The following is an 18205-nucleotide window of genomic DNA, read 5'->3' as shown; positions in this document are numbered from 1 at the left end:
GTATGTATGTATATTTCTTTATATTTAATCTGTATATTTCATTTATGCATTAAAATATGGTAAACAGTGCAGTAGTGTGTGTATAGTGTAAGTTAATGTGTAAAGAAGTAATAGAAACAATAGTAATAGTACAACACTGATACAGCCCATAATTTATCTCCTATCCAAACCCACCAGTGCTGCTACACCAGTCTCAGTCAGAGTTTTATATGGAATGATGATGATGATGATGCTTATCTAGAACCTCTACTGTAGAACAGCTTGGACTGGAGGGGGTTATCTAGAACCTCCACTGTAGAACAGCTCTGGCTGGGGGAGCTTATCTAGAATGGTTTCTTTAGGAGAAATCAGGGGAGTTCTCTTCAATGCTGCAGAGTACACGTGGAAACAGTCACCTGTCAAAGACTCCTCAGATTAATTTACAGGTGTGTGCAGGTGCAGTGTTTGTAAAGGTCAGGTGACTGTGTTTGTGAAGAGGGTGGTGGAACTGCAGGGTGACGGGAATATGAGGAGATGTCAGTGGCTGTTTTTATAGTGTATATTCACTCTTATTCTCACTGTATTTCATAAAGTCTGTAATAACTGTGTAACGTAGCTGGACTACAGCCGTACAGATTATATAAATAAAATAATCACATTTATATCAACTTTAATTTAAACTCATTAATTACACACGTGTATCTGTAACAGGAACAGCTGCAGTTATATATGTCATTCCTCCCTGCCTATCACGCATGTATAAGAGCGTAATAGAGAATATGTGCAGCTACGTTTGTTTATTCTCACAGTAGAAACATCACACAACATTCAAACATGGTGGTGGTAGTGTACACAAACAAACAACAAAGAAAATAAACAAACAAATAAAATTAACAACCAGTGAAATTCTGGTGTTAGATTCCATACAGGGAGGGTGCTGCCATGTCTGTGTTACCTTCTGGCTCTCTGCTTTTAATTACAGACAGACCTGCCGGAGTCGTCAGACATATTAATCAGAACTCTGTCTCTTTACCTTCTCCCAGCTAATGACTGCCCACTTATCCGGTCTGACTCTGATGAAAGACTGACCGCCGGTTTATATGAATTCTGGACTCTGGAATGGACTGGAGCTATTTACCACTAATATTATTAACACCATTACCCACGATTACTCTTATTACCCACAATTACTCTCATTACTCTGACCATCTCTGCTAGGATTATATTAGTTATATGATATTAAGATGATGTCAGCACACCTGAGCAGGGAACAGTCTTGGTGGTTTGGTGACTTTTATCAATAATTTATAAATAGTTGTGATCAGAGGAGGACAGGTTCCTCCTGTCAGACTTGGCTCCGCCCCTCCAGCCTCCCTCTTCATGACTAATATTCTAATATAAAAAGTTCAGAAGTTCTTTATTTATTTAAATATGTTTAACAGAGTGAAGAGAGGTCACTGCAGGTCAGATATTCTGCTTCACTCTCAGGAGAACCGATGAAAGTTACAAAGTGCACCTGCAGACACACCCTCTGAGCAGAGCACACCTGTTCATGCGATGGTTCAGCCTAGCACTAAAATCTACACCCCATCACCAGGACCTGCCTTTACTGCTGTCAGCTGTTCACTCGTACGACTGTGACCAACTTTTTAAAAAGTAACAGAGTACGGAGTACTAATTACAGAGTGATTTCTGAGTACGGAGTACTAATTACAGAGTGATTTCTGAGTACTGAGTACTAATTACAGAGTGATTTCAGAGTACTGAGTACTAATTACAGAGTGATTTCTGAGTACGGAGTACTAATTACAGAGTGATTTCTGAGTACTGAGTACTAATTACAGAGTGATTTCTGAGTACGGAGTACTAATTACAGAGTGATTTCAGAGTACTGAGTACTAATTACAGAGTGATTTCTGAGTACGGAGTACTAATTACAGAGTGATTTCTGAGTACTGAGTACTAATTACAGAGTGATTTCTCAATTAGTTCTTGGTACTGAGTACTGAATGCTGAACAGTAACTACGGAGTACTAATTACAGAGTGATTTCAGAGTACTGAGTACTAATTACAGAGTGATTTCTGAGTACGGAGTACTAATTACAGAGTGATTTCAGAGTACTGAGTACTAATTACAGAGTGATTTCTGAGTACTGAGTACTAATTACAGAGTGATTTCTCAATTGATTACTGAGTACTTGGTACTGAGTACTGAATGCTGAACAGTAACTACGGAGTACTAATTACAGGCTGAGCCTGAACACATCAGTAACTGAGCTGCAGCTGAAACTGATAAAATACAGAGGAAGATGTTTAGTCTGTAGCTCCGCCCCTCAATCTGTTTACCGTTTATTCCCATCTGCAGGCTTAGAGCGCCCCCTATCACATGATGTTCCCAGACCTAGGGAATCCTGGTTGTTGGGGGGTTGAGTTGGATGAATTATGGAGTTGGTGATGACGAGGTGGTCATAATCCAGCATTCTGACCTCAGAGCTGATACTCAGAGCTAATACTTAGAGCTGATACTTAGAGCTGATACTCAGAGCTGATACTCAGAGCTAATACTTAGAGCTGATACTCAGAGCTAATACTCAGAGCTGATACTTAGAGCTGATACTCAGAGCTGATACTTAGAGCTGATACTCAGAGCTGATACTCAGAGCTGATACTCAGAGCTAATACTTAGAGCTGATACTCAGAGCTAATACTCAGAGCTGATACTTAGAGCTGATACTCAGAGCTGATACTTAGAGCTGATACTCAGAGCTGATACTCAGAGCTGATACTCAGAGCTGATACTTAGAGCTGATACTCAGAGCTGATACTTAGAGCTGATACTCAGAGCTGATACTTAGAGCTGATACTCAGAGCTGATACTCAGAGCTGATACTCAGAGCTGATACTCAGAGCTAATACTTAGAGCTGATACTCAGAGCTGATACTCAGAGCTAATACTTAGAGCTAATACTCAGAGCTGATACTTAGAGCTGATACTCAGAGCTGATACTCAGAGCTGATACTCAGAGCTGATACTCAGAGCTAATACTTAGAGCTGATACTCAGAGCTGATACTCAGAGCTGATACTCAGAGCTAATACTTAGAGCTGATACTTAGAGCTAATACTCAGAGCTAATACTTAGAGCTGATACTCAGAGCTGATACTCAGAGCTGATACTCAGAGCTAATACTCAGAGCTGATACTCAGAGCTGATACTCAGAGCTAATACTTAGAGCTGATACTCAGAGCTAATACTTAGAGCTGATACTCAGAGCTGATACTCAGAGCTAATACTCAGAGCTGATACTCAGAGCTGATACTTAGAGCTAATACTCAGAGCTAATACTTAGAGCTGATACTCAGAGCTGATACTCAGAGCTGATACTCAGAGCTAATACTCAGAGCTAATACTCAGAGCTGATACTCAGAGCTGATACTCAGAGCTAATACTTAGAGCTGATACTCAGAGCTAATACTTAGAGCTGATACTCAGAGCTAATACTTAGAGCTGATACTCAGAGCTGATACTCAGAGCTAATACTCAGAGCTGATACTTAGAGCTGATACTCAGAGCTGATACTCAGAGCTGATACTCAGAGCTGATACTTAGAGCTGATACTCAGAGCTGATGCTCAGGGCTGATACTCAGAGCTGATACTCAGAGCTAATACTCAGGGCTGATAAGATAAGGAACAGGTGCATCTGGCTTTATTCATTTCTACTCCTAACATTCACATTATCTAACACACACTATATAAACAAAAGTATTGGGACACTTGGCAGTTCTTCTCTACAGGGACTAGACAAACCATGTGTGTATTTGCACATCTGTGTCAGCAATGGGTGCAGCTTACAGTATCTGAATGTGTTCATTAGAAGGGGTGTTTCCACAAACAACCTTCGGTCAGCTGACTGGTTCGGTGCTGTTCTGGGGGCCCTGTTTCTAGATCTAACTGATCTCACAGATTGAGAGACTGATCAGAGACTGGTCCGGCTGATCAGATCTGACTGTCTATCAGCAGTGCAGGGTTTAGGATCCGGCCCCGGATTGTGTTCCTTCCTGAGCGGCAGCAGAATTTTAATATATTTTAGGTTGTTTTGTTTTCTATAGTCATTGTATTTTGTCTGTGCACACACACACACACACACACATACACAGAAACACACACACACACACACACACACACACACTTCTCCACAAGCTCAGATAAGGGGAGTAATTAACAAAAGAGCAAATTCCAGATGTGAGTCGGACAGACAGCAGCGAGGAGTAGAGATTAGATTCCCAGTCTGAGAACAGACTTCAGTCAAAATCTCACACAGAACACTGAGCAGCCTGAACCTATAGACTAAACCTATAGACTAAACACATAGACTAAACCTATAGACTAAACACATAGACTAAACCTATAGACTAAACCTATAGACTAAACACATAGACTAAACCTATAGACTAAACACATAGACTAAACCAACAGACTAAACACATAGACTAAACCTATAGACTAAACACATAGACTAAACCTATAGACTAAACACATAGACTAAACCAACAGACTAAACCTATAGACTAAACACATAGACTAAACCTATAGACTAAACACATAGACTAAACCTATAGACTAAATATATAGACTAAACCAACAGACTAAAAAACACTGTCATTATTATAATGTGGTCTGTGTATGATGGCTGTGATTGGTCTGGGGAAAACAGCAGTAGTTTGAGTTTGTCAGGCCTCTGAAAATGAGTAATGAGAAGACCTGCCACCTAGTGGAGGAACTGCATCACTGCATCTCTGACTGTCACCTGCTGGACGGCCGTCTCCTCACACTGCTGCTGTATCAGACAGAGGTGGTGGTGCAGACAGGGGGGATGCACTGCAGACCCCTGACACATGGGATAACCCAAACACACACACAGACACACACACACACACACACACACACACACACACACACAGTTTTTATTTATTGTTTGTTTTTATTAAACAGCATTAGCAGTGCTGATCTGGAGCATGGGTGTGTTAGTGGTGGTCTCCTGGGTGTGTGCGGGGGGCCGCTCAGTCTCTGATAAATGGTGCACAGAGACGTGAACGTCCAGACTGCTCCTACACAGGGATTCCCTCTCTGCTGCTTCCCTCTGCAAAACCGGTGCTGGGCTCTCTTCAAGAGCTGCAGGACACCCACCATCTGCCGGGTGGTCCAACACGTCGTCTGCTGATGTCCTGCAGTTCAGGATGAGCGGAGGCAGCGGGATGCTTCGGGCCAGATCTTCCATATGCCTCGCAAACTCCATCGTCTTAAACTGCGTCACCTGCAGAACATCAAAGAGCTTCACAGTGTTACCTGTTCTGACAGACATGCAGGTAAACCTCCCTCACCCCCTCACTCCCTCACCCCCTCACCCCCTCACTCCCTCACTCCCTCACTCCCTCACCCCCTCACTCCCTCACTCCCTCACTCTCTCACTCCCTTACTCTCTCACTCTCTCACCCCCTCACTCCCTCACTCCCTCACCCCCTCACCCCCTCACCCCCTCACTCCCTCACCCCCTCACCCTCTCACCCTCTCACTCTCTCACTCCCTCACTCTCTCACTCTCTCACTCCATCCCTCACTCCATCACTCCCTCACTCCCTCACTCTCTCGCGCCCTCGCTCCCTCACTCATCTACTCAGCACCTGGAGAGCTGATAAACGTGACCACTGTATTCACAGCTAGTTTTAATGATAGAGCTTCATACTGGATATTAATGTTATTAAAGCTTCATACCGGATATTAATGTTATTAAAGCTTCATACCGGATATTAATGTCATTAAAGCTTCATACCGGATATTAATGTCATTAGAGCTTCATACCGGATATTAATGTTATTAAAGCTTCATCCTGGATATTAATGTTATTAGAACTTCATCCTGGATATTAATGTTATTAAAGCTTCATCCTGGATATTAATGATATTAGAACTTCATCCTGGATATTAATGATATTAGAGCTTCATACTGGATATTAATGTTATTAAAGCTTCATACTGGATATTAATGTTATTAAAGCTTCATACTGGATATTAATGCTATTAGAACTTCATCCTGGATATTAATGTTATTAGATATTCATCCTGGATATTAATGTTATTAAAGCTTCATCCTGGATATTAATGATATTAGAGCTTCATACTGGATATTAATGTTATTAAAGCTTCATACTGGATATTAATGCTATTAGAACTTCATACTGGATATTAATGTTATTAGAACTTCATACTGGATATTAATGCTATTAGAACTTCATACTGGATATTAATGCTATTAGAACTTCATACTGGATATTAATGCTATTAAAGGTTCATACTGGATATTAATGCTATTAGAACTTCATACTGGATATTAATGCTATTAGAACTTCATACTGGATATTAATGTTATTAGAACTTCATACTGGATATTAATGTTATTAGATATTCATACTGGATATTAATGTTATTAGAGCTTCATACTGGATATTAATGTTATTAGAGCTTCATACTGGATATTAATGATATTAGTGCTTCATACTGGATATTAATGATATTAGAACTTCATACTGGATATTAATGATATTAGAGCTTCATACTGGATATTAATGATATTAGAGCTTCATACTGGATATTAATGATATATTTAAATGTTGATCTAAACATTTAATTGCACTTTAGTCTGCATCATATAAAATACTGTTGTAAATAAATTAATAACAGTTATTACTATGAAAAATGATTCCACAGGTTTCAGAAGTGAAGCCCCCATGCTCTACTGCCCCCTGCTGGAATGACAGCTTGGTGCTGACACTGACCTTGGCCAGCTCCAGGGTCTTGGCGGAGGTGACGATGGGGATGCGCTTAGCGATTTCGAAGGCTTTCTGCAGTTTCTCGGCTCCCTCCACGCTGAAGAAGTCGTTGAGGGCGCGCTCGGTCTTGCGCAGGTGTGTGCTGACCATGCAGAGGCGGGTGATGTTGAGGATCATGGTGATGGTGAAGGCCACCAGGCAGATGATGACGTAGTAGAGGCCCAGGCCGCTGTGAGTGTAGCTCACCCTCAGAGTCAGCGTGTAGTTAAAGATGCCGGCCGAGCTCCAGGCCACGCAGGTGTACCTCCCCCGGTCCTCGAAGGTCACGGAGCTGATGTTCAGCCTGTCCTTCTCCACCATCATCCACCTTCCACCTACACAGAAGAGCCAGTTCCTTACAGGAGCAGTTCAGGGAAAACCCAGAGTACCCGACTGACCTCTGACCCCAGATTCACTCCATCAGCCGAGACATGTTTGGTATCTGCCGTGAGCTCCTCTAGTTCACAATTAGAGATGCTAAGCTAAGAATGCTAGCACTGGACTTAGACTGTCACCAATCTCATCTCTGTAGACACGCCCCCAAACCCGTTCCTCTCCCAGCCCGTCTCTCAGAGCTCCTCCAGATCTTCATCAGCTGGTAGATGCATGAGGTTTAGGAGACGGTGGGACTGACTTTAGTCTATAAACCCAAACAGAACCAGAACCACAGAGCTGAGGAACGCTGGAGGAACCGGACCCACCTTCACCTCAGCACAGAGTGTGTATCACTCCGCCCACTGCGCTCCAGAGGATTGGTCCAGTGTCTTTTGGCAACATTAGCCTAGCATGTCCTGTAATAAACTAAAGAAGCAGAGACCGAACATGTCTCAGCTAATTGGCCGGTTCTGGGGTCAGAGGTCAATCGTGGTACCCGTGCTGCAACAAATCAGATCATTCACACTGGTCTGACCCGGCTGCTGGTTAGTACTGGTTCGGTGCTGTTCTGGGGGCCCTGTTTCTAGATCTAACTGATCTCACAGATTGAGAGACTGATCAGAGACTGGTCCGGCTGGTCAGATCCATCAGCACTGCTCTCTCCGTCGTCCTGACGCTTCCTGACTGTAATCTGAGGCTCAGCGCTGGGGAAAGGTGATGATGGCCGTTACGTCCGCAGTGTTGAGCGGCCGAGTTCAGTCTTACCCTTCTGGATCACACTGGAGAGATCCGGGACTGCTGAGGCCTCCTGCTCTGTCTGCTGCTTCAGCTTTCTGTGCTCATTTTTATTACATTTATATATTTATATTTATATAGAATGTTAAATAAACTAAAAATCAATAAACAGTAAAAATAAATAAAAAGATCACCTGGATTCTCCGTCAAAACCAAGTAACTGGATCATTTTACTGGAATCAGACTTGTGTTGAGACACTTTCTACAGACATGACCTGAAAATAAAGCTGTTCTCTACACTGAGTTAAAACACACTTTTAAACAAAAGCTACAAATAAATAAATAAATAAATAAATAAAAATTCTAAACAAACATGATGGGAAAGTGTTTCAACATGTGTAAATAAGATTAATGACGGTTGTGGTTACAGTGTGAAACAGAAGTGATGACTTGAGTAAAGGTTAAATTAATTATATTAATCAATATTAGTGTCCAGACTGAAGATCAGTTAACAGAACAATACTTTTTCAATTCTGTCCATTAATTCTTTTAATTTCAATGAAACTTTAACAAAATCTGGACACTAAATTAAAATATAAATAGATTTGATATATATTTTAATGAAGCTTTTATTTAAAGTGTGTTTTAACTCAGTGTAGAGAACAGCTTTATTTTCAGGTCATTTCTCAACACTTCAGTCTGATTCCAGTAAAATGATCCTGTTACTTGGTTTTGACGGAGAATCCAGCTGAGCTTTTTAATTCTGTATAAAAGCTGGATTTGAAATCAGATTCAGATCAGCTTAATGGTCAAAAGCTGATCTGCACCGAGAGCCCTTCCAGCTTCATGTCCGGCTCGGCTCGACCCGCCATCCTTTAAGATCCACGGAAGACAAGCGTCCAGACTTTTTACTGTCCTGCACCGAAGTGGAGGAACGAACTTCCCCTGGGTGTCCGAACAGCAGAGTCCAACGCTCACTGTCCTCAAACCCAGACTGAAGACCCTCCTCTTCTGAGCCTCCAGACTGAAGACCCTCCTCTTCTGAGAGGACTTGGGTGAAGAGTAGAGTATTATGGTCTCCATATTGTCTTGTGTTTAGTAGAGTCTAAGATTAGAGGATCTGAATTTTAGTCTATTTAAACTAGCTGAGGTTCTTCTTTAGTAAACAGTGAAGCTCTTCTGGAAGAACTCTGGAGAAGAGCGTCTGCTGAATGCTGGAAATGTAGATGTTTAATCACATGATTCTGCTTTCAAATTTAATCCAGATGAATTCCTTAATTCTGGCAGAGACCTTTTGAAAGACCTTCCTCAGCGATCAGAGCAGTAAAGGTACTGAAAGTTCTGGACTAGACGTTCTCCTGCATGTGAAGGAGGGATCTCACCTGACTCTCCGTTCAGAACATGTCCTCTGGAGTTGAACCACACCACCTGGTCAGGAACCTCGCTCACGTTACACTGCATCACCACACTGCTGCCCTCCTTCACTGTGACGTCCAGCAGAGCCGGCAGGCCAGACAGCTGCTCAGCCACCAGGCTGGCCGTCCTCTCAGACAGCTCTCCACAGACCTGTCTCACAAACACAGCAGCCATCAACACCTCCTACACCTCCTATACCTCCTATACCTCCTATACCTACTACAGAACACCTCCTACACCTCCTATACCTACTACAGAACACCTCCTACACCTCCTATACCTCCTATACCTACTACAGAACACCTCGAACACCTCCTACACCTCCTATACCTACTACACCTCCTATACCTACTACAGAACACCTCCTACACCTCCTACACCTACTACACCTCCTACAGAACACCTCCTACACCTTCTACACCTCCTACAGAACACGTCCTACACCTCTTACACCTACTACACCTCCTATACCTACTACACCTCCTACACCTCCTATACCTACTACAGAACACCTCCTACACCTCCTATACCTCCTACAGAACACCTCCTACACCTCCTATACCTCCTATACCTACTACAGAACACCTCCTACACCTTCTACACCTCCTATACCTACTACAGAACACCTCCTACACCTACTACACCTCCTATACCTACTACACCTCCTATACCTACTACACCTCTTACACCTCTTACACCTCCTATACCTACTACACCTCCTATACCTACTACAGAACACCTCCTACACATCATATACCTACACCTCCTATACCTACTACAGAACACCTCCTACACCTCCTATACCTACTACACCTCCTACACCTCCTATACCTACTACACCTCCTACACCTACAACAGAACACCTCCTACACCTCCTATACCTACTACACCTCCTATACCTACTACAGAACACCTCCTACACCTCCTACACCTTCTACACCTCCTATACCTACTACAGAACACCTCCTATACCTCCTATACCTACTACAGAACACCTCCTACACCTTCTACACCTCCTATACCTCCTACACCTCCTATATCTACTACAGAAGACCTCCTACACCTCCTATACCTACTACAGAATACCTCCTACACCTCCTACACCTCCTACACCCCTACACCTCCTACACCTACCACACCAGTACTGCTACTGAACACCTCCTACACCCCCTACACCTTCTATACCTCCTACACCCCCTACACCTCCTACACCCCCTATACCTACTACACTTCCTACACCTACTAAACCCCTTTTTAACCAGTTTAACCCCTCCTGGTCCCATCACTGATCCTGATGGGCATCCATATGTGGGGCCAACGTGGACCCCAAAGACAAAACTGGTTCCCAGTTGGATTCCCCATACAGACCCAACCTGTTAGCTGGGAGGGGTTGGAGGAGAACTCTAAATAATACTAGACTCCATGAGGAGAACTTTGGAGATGTTCTACTGATGAACACAGTGATGGAGAACCTCCACCACTTTCTGTAGGAGTGTTATTATTACTGTTTATTCTGATATCAGAGATTTACTGAGCAGATCAGCAGCTCTACACCCTGCAGTCAGTCTGTTTCCTACATGAAACCAACATCACTTTAAATGGGTTTTAGATTGTATTCAAATTTAAATTCAAGTTTAAAAATGATGTTATAATAAAGTGTGACCGCATAAATTAGCATAAACTAGCGGTGCTGTTTGTAATCCAGACAGATTTGACCACTTTAATTAATATTTTCTGTTTTTATGTAAAGTGGGGAAACACCAGCTGCCCAACATTCCATAATGAATGAACCAATAGAAACGCCCCAAACTTCAACAGAGTTAACTGAGAGACTCACCCCGGCTCTGTTTATCTAATCAATATGAATGATTGATTCTACTGTATTAGTGTATTAGAACCCAGCTGTACCTGACCGATGATGTGGACTGAGACCATGAAGGCCCAGACTCTGAGAAAGGCGACGCGTGTCATTCTGAGGAGCTGTCCTAGGCCACTCACACGTTCATGCTTGGTCTACTTCCTCTGTTGGATCTGCAGACCAGAACCGTACTCCAGAACCGTACTCCAGAACCGTACTCCTGTACTCACTGATCAGCAGTGTACGTTTAAGTAGGTCAGACTGAAGAACACAGAAAATCACAGCAGGAACTTCCTGTAGGAGCAGTGGGCCGGTCAGACCTGCTTAACAGCCAAAGGTGTTTTTACCCACCTGTACACAGACATGCCCCGCCCACCTGCTACAGGATTGGCTAGAGGTTCAGACTCACAGTCCGGCCTTCTCTGAATACAGGTGGGAAAAACACTCAGTAGCGTGAGAGTAGGCTAAAGGTCAGCTATAGAGTTTGCATTTATCATTATTATTATTATTATTATTATTATTATCATCATCATCATCATCATCATTAATGATAATACTAATAGGTGGGATTGTGAACGTGATTCCTGCTAGGTGAACTATGGCTAATATGTCCCTGTGTTTGAGTGTATGTGTGTGTGTTATCTTCTGATTAATTTATACAGGATTGATCTTTATAATGACACGGATATGAAAGGTCACACACTCTAAACTAATCCAGGCTGGTTAATTGGAGGACATACAGCCCGAGCCCGGATTTGCACTGTGCACTTACACGCTTTTGGCCAGCAGATGTCGCCAGTATGATATTTCGAACGTTTGAATCATTTGATGATTCGATTCGCTGATTCGCAGTTGCAGAAAGCCTCGTTTGTCCCACCTGCAGCCACTGGCCTGGGTTATTATTATTGGGTCAAACAAGAGCATGACCCCTAGAGCACCTCCCATCGGCGGAGGTAATCAGAGCCCAGCAAGGCCAGCGCACTTCCTCTCAGCGCGGGGTTGGGGATTGTCCTGCAGGGATGGAGGAGTCGCACAGCACCGAGCAGACCGCCGAGCCGAACTCCAGCAATGCGCTGCACAGCTCTGCGCTCTCAGGTCGGGTTAGCAGCTCGTTTCTAACCCGCAGGGGTTTGTTTTTCAGGCTGTGTGAGTTATATTAGGTTTATGGATCGATATTGGCAGTTTGTGCCACTAAATTAAGTCTTGTGTTGGAATTGTCCGGTCCACCTTAAATACTGCTGCAGGTCCGGTCTGGCGCTCAGGCGTTACTCCTGTTACTGCTGCAGAGTTTAAGGTGGAACAGAGAGGTGCAGGAAGAAGCACATATTAAACCAGGTGAGATTTGAAGTGTAAATAAATGAACAAAGAGTTCATCATTTTTGACTAGTTTGACTCATTCAAGCGAACTGCTCACCAGTTTATTAAATACACTGTTTTATCCACTAATGTTCTGTTCATTTGACTTTTTAAAGCCATTCTGGACTTTAATGTCATTCGAATCTCTTTAATATCCATCCACTAGCCTGTCCTGCTATATCACTGCACTGTGTAAACAATCAAAGATCACAAATCTAATCTTATAAAATCTCTACTTTACATCTCAGTGTTCAGAGTCCTGCCGCTGCAGTGGGTGGTATCAGCAGTGGCTCCAGGCTCAGTGGTCTGTAAGGTTGGGGTTTAAGCCTTTGCACATGATTTTCCCTCCATGGGTCTTAAAGCAGAAACTGGGCCTGAAATCACATAATCCCACAGTCAGCACACTCCAGCTCATAAACCCGTCCTCACACTGGAGAGCAGTGTAGAGATCATACATACTATATATACATACTGGATATTAATGATCTCAGAACTTCATACTGGATATTAATGTTATTAGAGCTTCATACTGGATATTAATGATCTCAGAACTTCATACTGGATATTAATGATCTCAGAACTTCATACTGGATATTAATGTTATTAGAATCTATTCTATTGGCAGTACTTCTTTAAAGGGACAAGCTGTGTGTGCATTTGGACGTCTGTGTCACCAATTCAGCTTAAAGTAGCTGAATGTATTCATTACATCATACATATAGTCTCTCTCTCTGTCTCTCTCTCTGTCTCTCTCTCTGTCTCTCTCTCTGTCTCTCTCTCTGTCTCTCTCTCTGTCTCTCTCTCTCTGTCTCTCTCTCTGTCTCTCTCTCTCTGTCTCTCTCTCTGTCTCTCTGTCTCTCTCTGTCTCTCACTGTCTGTCTCTCTCTCTGTCTCTCTGTCTCTCTCTGTCTCTCACTGTCTGTCTCTCTCTCTGTCTCTCTGTCTCTCTCTCTCTCTCTCACTGTCTCTCTCTCTCTCTGTCTCTCTCTGTCTCTGTCTCTGTCTCTCTCTCTGTCTCTCTCTCTCTGTCTCTCTCTGTCTCTCTCTCTCTCACTGTCTGTCTCTCTCTGTCTCTCTCTCTGTCTCTCTCTCTGTCTCTCTCTGTCTCTCTCTGTCTCTCTCTGTCTCTCTCTCTCTCTCTCACTGTCTGTCTCTCTCTCTGTCTCTCTCTCTGTCTCTCTCTCTGTCTCTCTCTCTGTCTCTCTGTCTCTCTGTCTCTCTCTCTCAGTGGTGGAGGAGCTGGTGTACTGGCGGGATGTGAGGAGGACGGCGCTGGTGTTTGGGGGTTCTCTGCTGGTGCTGCTCTCTCTGGCCACGTTTAGTCTGATCAGTGTTGTGTCGTACCTGCTGCTCGCCCTGCTGTGCGTCACCATCACCTTCAGAGTCTACAAGTCCGTCATCCAGGCTGTGCAGAAATCTGACGAAGGACATCCATTCAAGTGTGTTAATGAAGAAGTCTGATCTCATTAGAAATCTTCACTTAATTCATAATGAGAAAATTCTGAAGCAAAAGTCTGATTAGTTATTAGAGCTTCATACCGGTTATTAATGTTATTAGAGATTCATTCTGGATATTAATGTTATTAGAGCTTCATACCGGTTATTAATGTTATTAGAACTTCATACTGGATATTAATGTTATTAGAGCTTCATACCGGATATTAATGTTATTAGAGCTTCATACCGGATATTAATGTTATTAGAGCTTCATACCGGATATTAATGTTATTAGAGCCTCATACCGGATATTAATGTTATTAGAGCTTCATACTGGATATTAATGTTATTAGAGCTTCATGCCGGATATTAATGTTATTAGAACTTCATGCTGGATATTAATGTTATTAGAACTTCATACTGGATATTAATGCTATTAGAGCTTCATACTGGATATTAATGTTATTAGAGCTTCATACCGGATATTAATGTTATTAGAGCCTCATACCGGATATTAATGTTATTAGAGCCTCATACCGGATATTAATGTTATTAGAGCCTCATACTGGATATTAATGTTATTAGAGCTTCATACTGGATATTAATGTTATTAGAGCTTCATACTGGATATTAATGCTATTAGAGCTTCATGCTGGATATTAATGCTATTAGAGCTTCATGCTGGATATTAATGCTATTAGAGCTTCATGCTGGATATTAATGCTATTAGAACTTCATGCCGGATATTAATGCTATTAGAGCTTCATACCGGATATTAATGTTATTAGAGCTTCATACCGGATATTAATGTTATTAGAGCTTCATACCGGATATTAATGATATTAGAACTTCATACTGGATATTAATGTTGATCCAGAATGGCTATAAAATGTAAAAATTAACAGAACATTAGTGGATAAAACGGTATATTTAATAAACTGGTGAGCAGTTAGTTTGAATCAAACACTGGACGCCATGTTTAAAATGGTGCAAAAATAATATTTATATTACATTTTTCAAAATGATGAACTCTTTGTTCATTTATTTACACTTCAAATCTCACCTGGTTTAATATGTGCTTCTTCCTGCACCTCTCTGTTCCACCTTAAACTCTGCAGCAGTAACAGGAGTAACGCCTGAGCGCCAGACCGGACCTGCAGCAGTATTTAAGGTGGACCGGACAATTCCAACACAAGACTTAATTTAGTGGCACAAACTGCCAATATCGATCCATAAACCTAATATAACTCACACAGCCTGAATGAATGATTTTATTAAAAATGCTAGATTATACATTAAGAATGAGGCTGCAGCTAATCGCTATGACCACAAATAGAAATGAACCAGTATAAAAAATAAAAGTTGTGAAAAAGCTGAAATTTCAACTACATTAAAGGAAGAAACAAAATTCAGCATGTTTATGGCCCAAACCAGACCTGCTGATTGGCTCTGTCTGTACGGGTCATCAGGTGCTGAGTGCTGGAGTCTACAGATGCTAAGCAGAAGCTGGTGCTGCTGTGTGTGTGTGTGTGTGTGTGTGTGTGTGTGTGTGTGTGTGTGTGTGTGTGTGTGTGTGTGTGTGTGTGGGTGTGGGTGTGTGGGTGTGTGGGGGAGTGAATTCTGACTGTGTGGTGTGAATCCTCAGGGTTCTGCTGGACAGGGACATCACCATCACTCCAGAAACAGCCCACAGGTACATGGACGTCCTCCTGCTGAACATAAACAGAGCTCTGATCCACACCAGGAGGCTGCTGCTGGTGGAGGATGTGGTGGACTCTCTGAAGGTGGGTGTAGTCCTGTAGGGGGCGATGTGGTGTTATTGTTATGTTGATGTTTTATGAGGACGTTATCAGGTATTGCAGCAACACAAAATATATGTCCAAATGTTTGTGGACACCCCTTCTAAGAAATGCATTCAACTACTTTAAGCTGCACCCATTGCTGACACAGATGTGCAAATGCACACACACAGCTTGTCTAGTCCCTGTAGAGAAGAACTGCCAATAGAATAGGACTCTCTGGAGCAGATCAACATCATGACCCTGTTGGCTCCATGCTGCCTAATGCCAGGCGTGGGCTAGAGGGGTATAAAGCCCCCCAGCATTGAGCTGTGGAGCAGTGGAGGAGCTGTGTTCTCTGGAATGATGGTGGAGGAGCTCCATCCAGCACTTTTGGGATGAGTTGGGGATGCGTCCTGACCTCACTAACATTCTTGCTGCTGGATGCTGAATCAGAAATGGTGAATGAGCAGGTGTCTCAATACTTTTGTCCATATAAAGCATTAGAAGAAGTAGATCTCAGCATTAACTCAGAAGGGGGAATCATGTGGATCACTTGTTCCGTACAGAACCCCAGAACTCCCTCTGTTTCAGCTGGCGGGTCTGATGTGGTTCCTGACGTACGTGGGTGCCGTCTTTAATGGCGTAACTCTTCTGATTCTGGGTAAGAGCAGCTCTCAGCCTGTTGGCCGCTGAAGCGAGTGCTGTCGCAGCCGAGAGGAGAGTAACCCTCAGTCTGTTGTTCTGTTTGGCAGCTGATCTCACCTTCTTCTGCACTCCTCTGGTGTACGAGAAGAACAAGGTAGGAGCTTCTACAGCACTGCTGATCTTCTTCTGGAGTTCTGAGCTTTAAACAGTAGATCCACCACTAATATCAGCGTGTGGAGGCGGGGCTTAGTGAAAAGCAGGCAGGGTAGAAGGCAGCCAATCGGAGGCTTTCCTGCTTCAGACATTGCCACAGCGATGTGTCCCCGCCCACCGCTACCTAATGGAGGGAGAGGCGGAGTTACAGACTGCGTTTGTGTGGAAATGTCTGTTTAGAGATGTAAAATTATTATTTAGCTTTATTTGTTTTGAGCTTTTTTCTCGTCTTCAGACCCAGATTGATCGCTACGTGGAGCTCGTGAGGACTCAGCTGGAGGAGAAACTGGAAAAGTAGGAAATCTGAAGCTGTTTTAATCAGAAGTTCAGCGTTAGAGATGGGTGTGATGCTAACACTGAGAACTACACCACAGCTACGTATTAGCTTATTAGCGTCAGTGCTAATTGGTGGGATATAAGCTTCCTTTACTTTCTAGGTCCTTTAGCCTTGTAGCATCAGTGCTAATTGGTGGGATATAAGCTTCCTTTACTTTCTAGGTCCTTTAGCCTTGTAGCATCAGTGCTAATTGCTTGTTAGCTACATTAGCTCTAGTGTTTGTGGACTGTGGCTTTAATCTGGTGTTTTCTGTCGTTCTGTTGTTCAGGCTGCAGGAGAAGCTCCCGGGAGCGGTGCAGCGGAGCAAAGCGGACTGATCCTCCTGTCCTTTTCTTTCTGTAGTGTGTTCGGTTCTGATGTCCGGCTCGGGCCGGTGTGATTACGCTGATTGGAATTGTGGGTAGTTTGTGTTGGTTTATGTCTGAGGTTTAATTTGAGGAGGATCTGCTTCATCATTTCAGTCTCTTATTGTTTTCTGCTTAAAGCTTAAAGCCCGTCCATTAGAGTGTAGACCCCCTGTCAGAAGGGGGCGCTGTCAGCCCGGTTACTGCAGGATCAGCTGATCGGTTGTGCTGGGGTGTGCTGTAGAGTGCAGCTGACACTGCAGTAACTACTGCATTACTGCCTTAAGAGGAACCGGTCCGCTGGGTCTGATGGTGGTTCTTCTTATTTACAGATTTATTGATTTACTGTTTTGGAACATTAAATTAAATGTTTTAGATATGTCTGACTGAATCTGTGTAATTAAAATAAAACTGGAAATAAGAACTGTTCTTCTGAGTGTGCACTTTATTATGGCCACTTTATTGGAAACGCCTACTAAATGGGTTCACTGTTTAGATGTGCCGTCTCAGACTGTAGACCGTATCAGTACGCTCAGCAGACAGGTTCCGTCACTCTGTATGAACAGTATCAGAACCCTTTTTGGTGCTCAGTAGAAGAGAGCTCTTTCAAAGAGTTCCTCTACTAAAGAACCCTCGAGAACCATATTTTAAAGGTGCATGCTAAGGAAAAGCGTTTCTATGTAGTGCTGATGATCTTTCATTTAGGTTAATATAGAACTGGTTCTTTAGGTTCTTTAAAGAACCGCTCTCTGCTTGCATATGAAGAACCACTTATGCATTAAAATGGTTCTTTGAGTTGTTGTAAACAACACCGTTAGAATATGGACAGTTATTTTCTTTGATGTCTGAACTGTTGAGGAGAA

The 18205-nt window shown here is 42.9% G+C and overlaps 2 protein-coding genes across 3 annotated transcripts; one reads left to right on the top strand and one right to left on the bottom strand.

Moving 5' to 3' along the window:
• Positions 1-4942: 4942 nt before the first annotated feature.
• On the bottom strand, positions 4943-11542 carry LOC140539476 (microfibrillar-associated protein 3-like). Its single transcript, XM_072662196.1, has 4 exons — positions 11280-11542; positions 9338-9521; positions 6813-7180; positions 4943-5295 (listed from the first exon to the last, which is right to left on the bottom strand). Exons 1-4 carry the CDS (start codon positions 11340-11342, stop codon positions 4966-4968), a joined length of 945 nt encoding a protein of 314 aa, XP_072518297.1. The 5' UTR covers positions 11343-11542; the 3' UTR covers positions 4943-4965.
• A 531-nt stretch (positions 11543-12073) lies between these two features.
• LOC140538908 (reticulon-3-like) lies at positions 12074-17771 on the top strand. Of its 2 annotated transcripts, none has more exons than XR_011977802.1 (7): positions 12074-12324; positions 13814-14024; positions 15668-15806; positions 16395-16464; positions 16556-16602; positions 16897-17098; positions 17160-17178. XR_011977802.1 is itself a non-coding variant. In XM_072661450.1 (7 exons), exons 1-7 carry the CDS (start codon positions 12249-12251, stop codon positions 17313-17315), a joined length of 651 nt encoding a protein of 216 aa, XP_072517551.1. In that variant the 5' UTR covers positions 12074-12248; the 3' UTR covers positions 17316-17771. The 2 variants fall into 2 exon arrangements, 1 of the variants encoding a protein (XP_072517551.1); XM_072661450.1 differs by lacking the exon at positions 17160-17178 and adding an exon at positions 17267-17771 and having other exon boundaries at positions 16897-16955.
• The last annotated feature ends 434 nt before the right edge of the window (positions 17772-18205 follow it).

Source organism: Salminus brasiliensis, chromosome 18 (assembly GCF_030463535.1).
Source record: "Salminus brasiliensis chromosome 18, fSalBra1.hap2, whole genome shotgun sequence".
NCBI classification, from domain to species: domain Eukaryota; kingdom Metazoa; phylum Chordata; class Actinopteri; order Characiformes; family Bryconidae; genus Salminus; species Salminus brasiliensis.
The sequence above is the reverse complement of the archived record's forward strand: the minus strand, read 5'-3'. Positions and strand labels throughout refer to the sequence as shown.

Bases quoted from the DNA above. Each gene is read 5' to 3' on its own strand.
- LOC140539476 (XM_072662196.1), bottom strand. From the start codon at position 11,342: ATGACACGCGTCGCCTTTCTCAGAGTCTGGGCCTTCATGGTCTCAGTC. The intron at 7,181-9,337 runs GTGAGATCCCTC...TCTTCTGTGTAG, and splicing joins TGTTCTGAACGGAGAGTCAG to GTGGAAGGTGGATGATGGTG. The intron at 5,296-6,812 runs GTCAGTGTCAGC...GATGTTCTGCAG, and splicing joins AGACCCTGGAGCTGGCCAAG to GTGACGCAGTTTAAGACGAT.
- LOC140538908 (XM_072661450.1), top strand. From the start codon at position 12,249: ATGGAGGAGTCGCACAGCACCGAGCAGACCGCCGAGCCGAACTCCAGC. The intron at 16,603-16,896 runs GTAGGAGCTTCT...TCTCGTCTTCAG, and splicing joins TGGTGTACGAGAAGAACAAG to ACCCAGATTGATCGCTACGT. The intron at 16,956-17,266 runs GTAGGAAATCTG...TCTGTTGTTCAG, and splicing joins CTGGAGGAGAAACTGGAAAA to GCTGCAGGAGAAGCTCCCGG.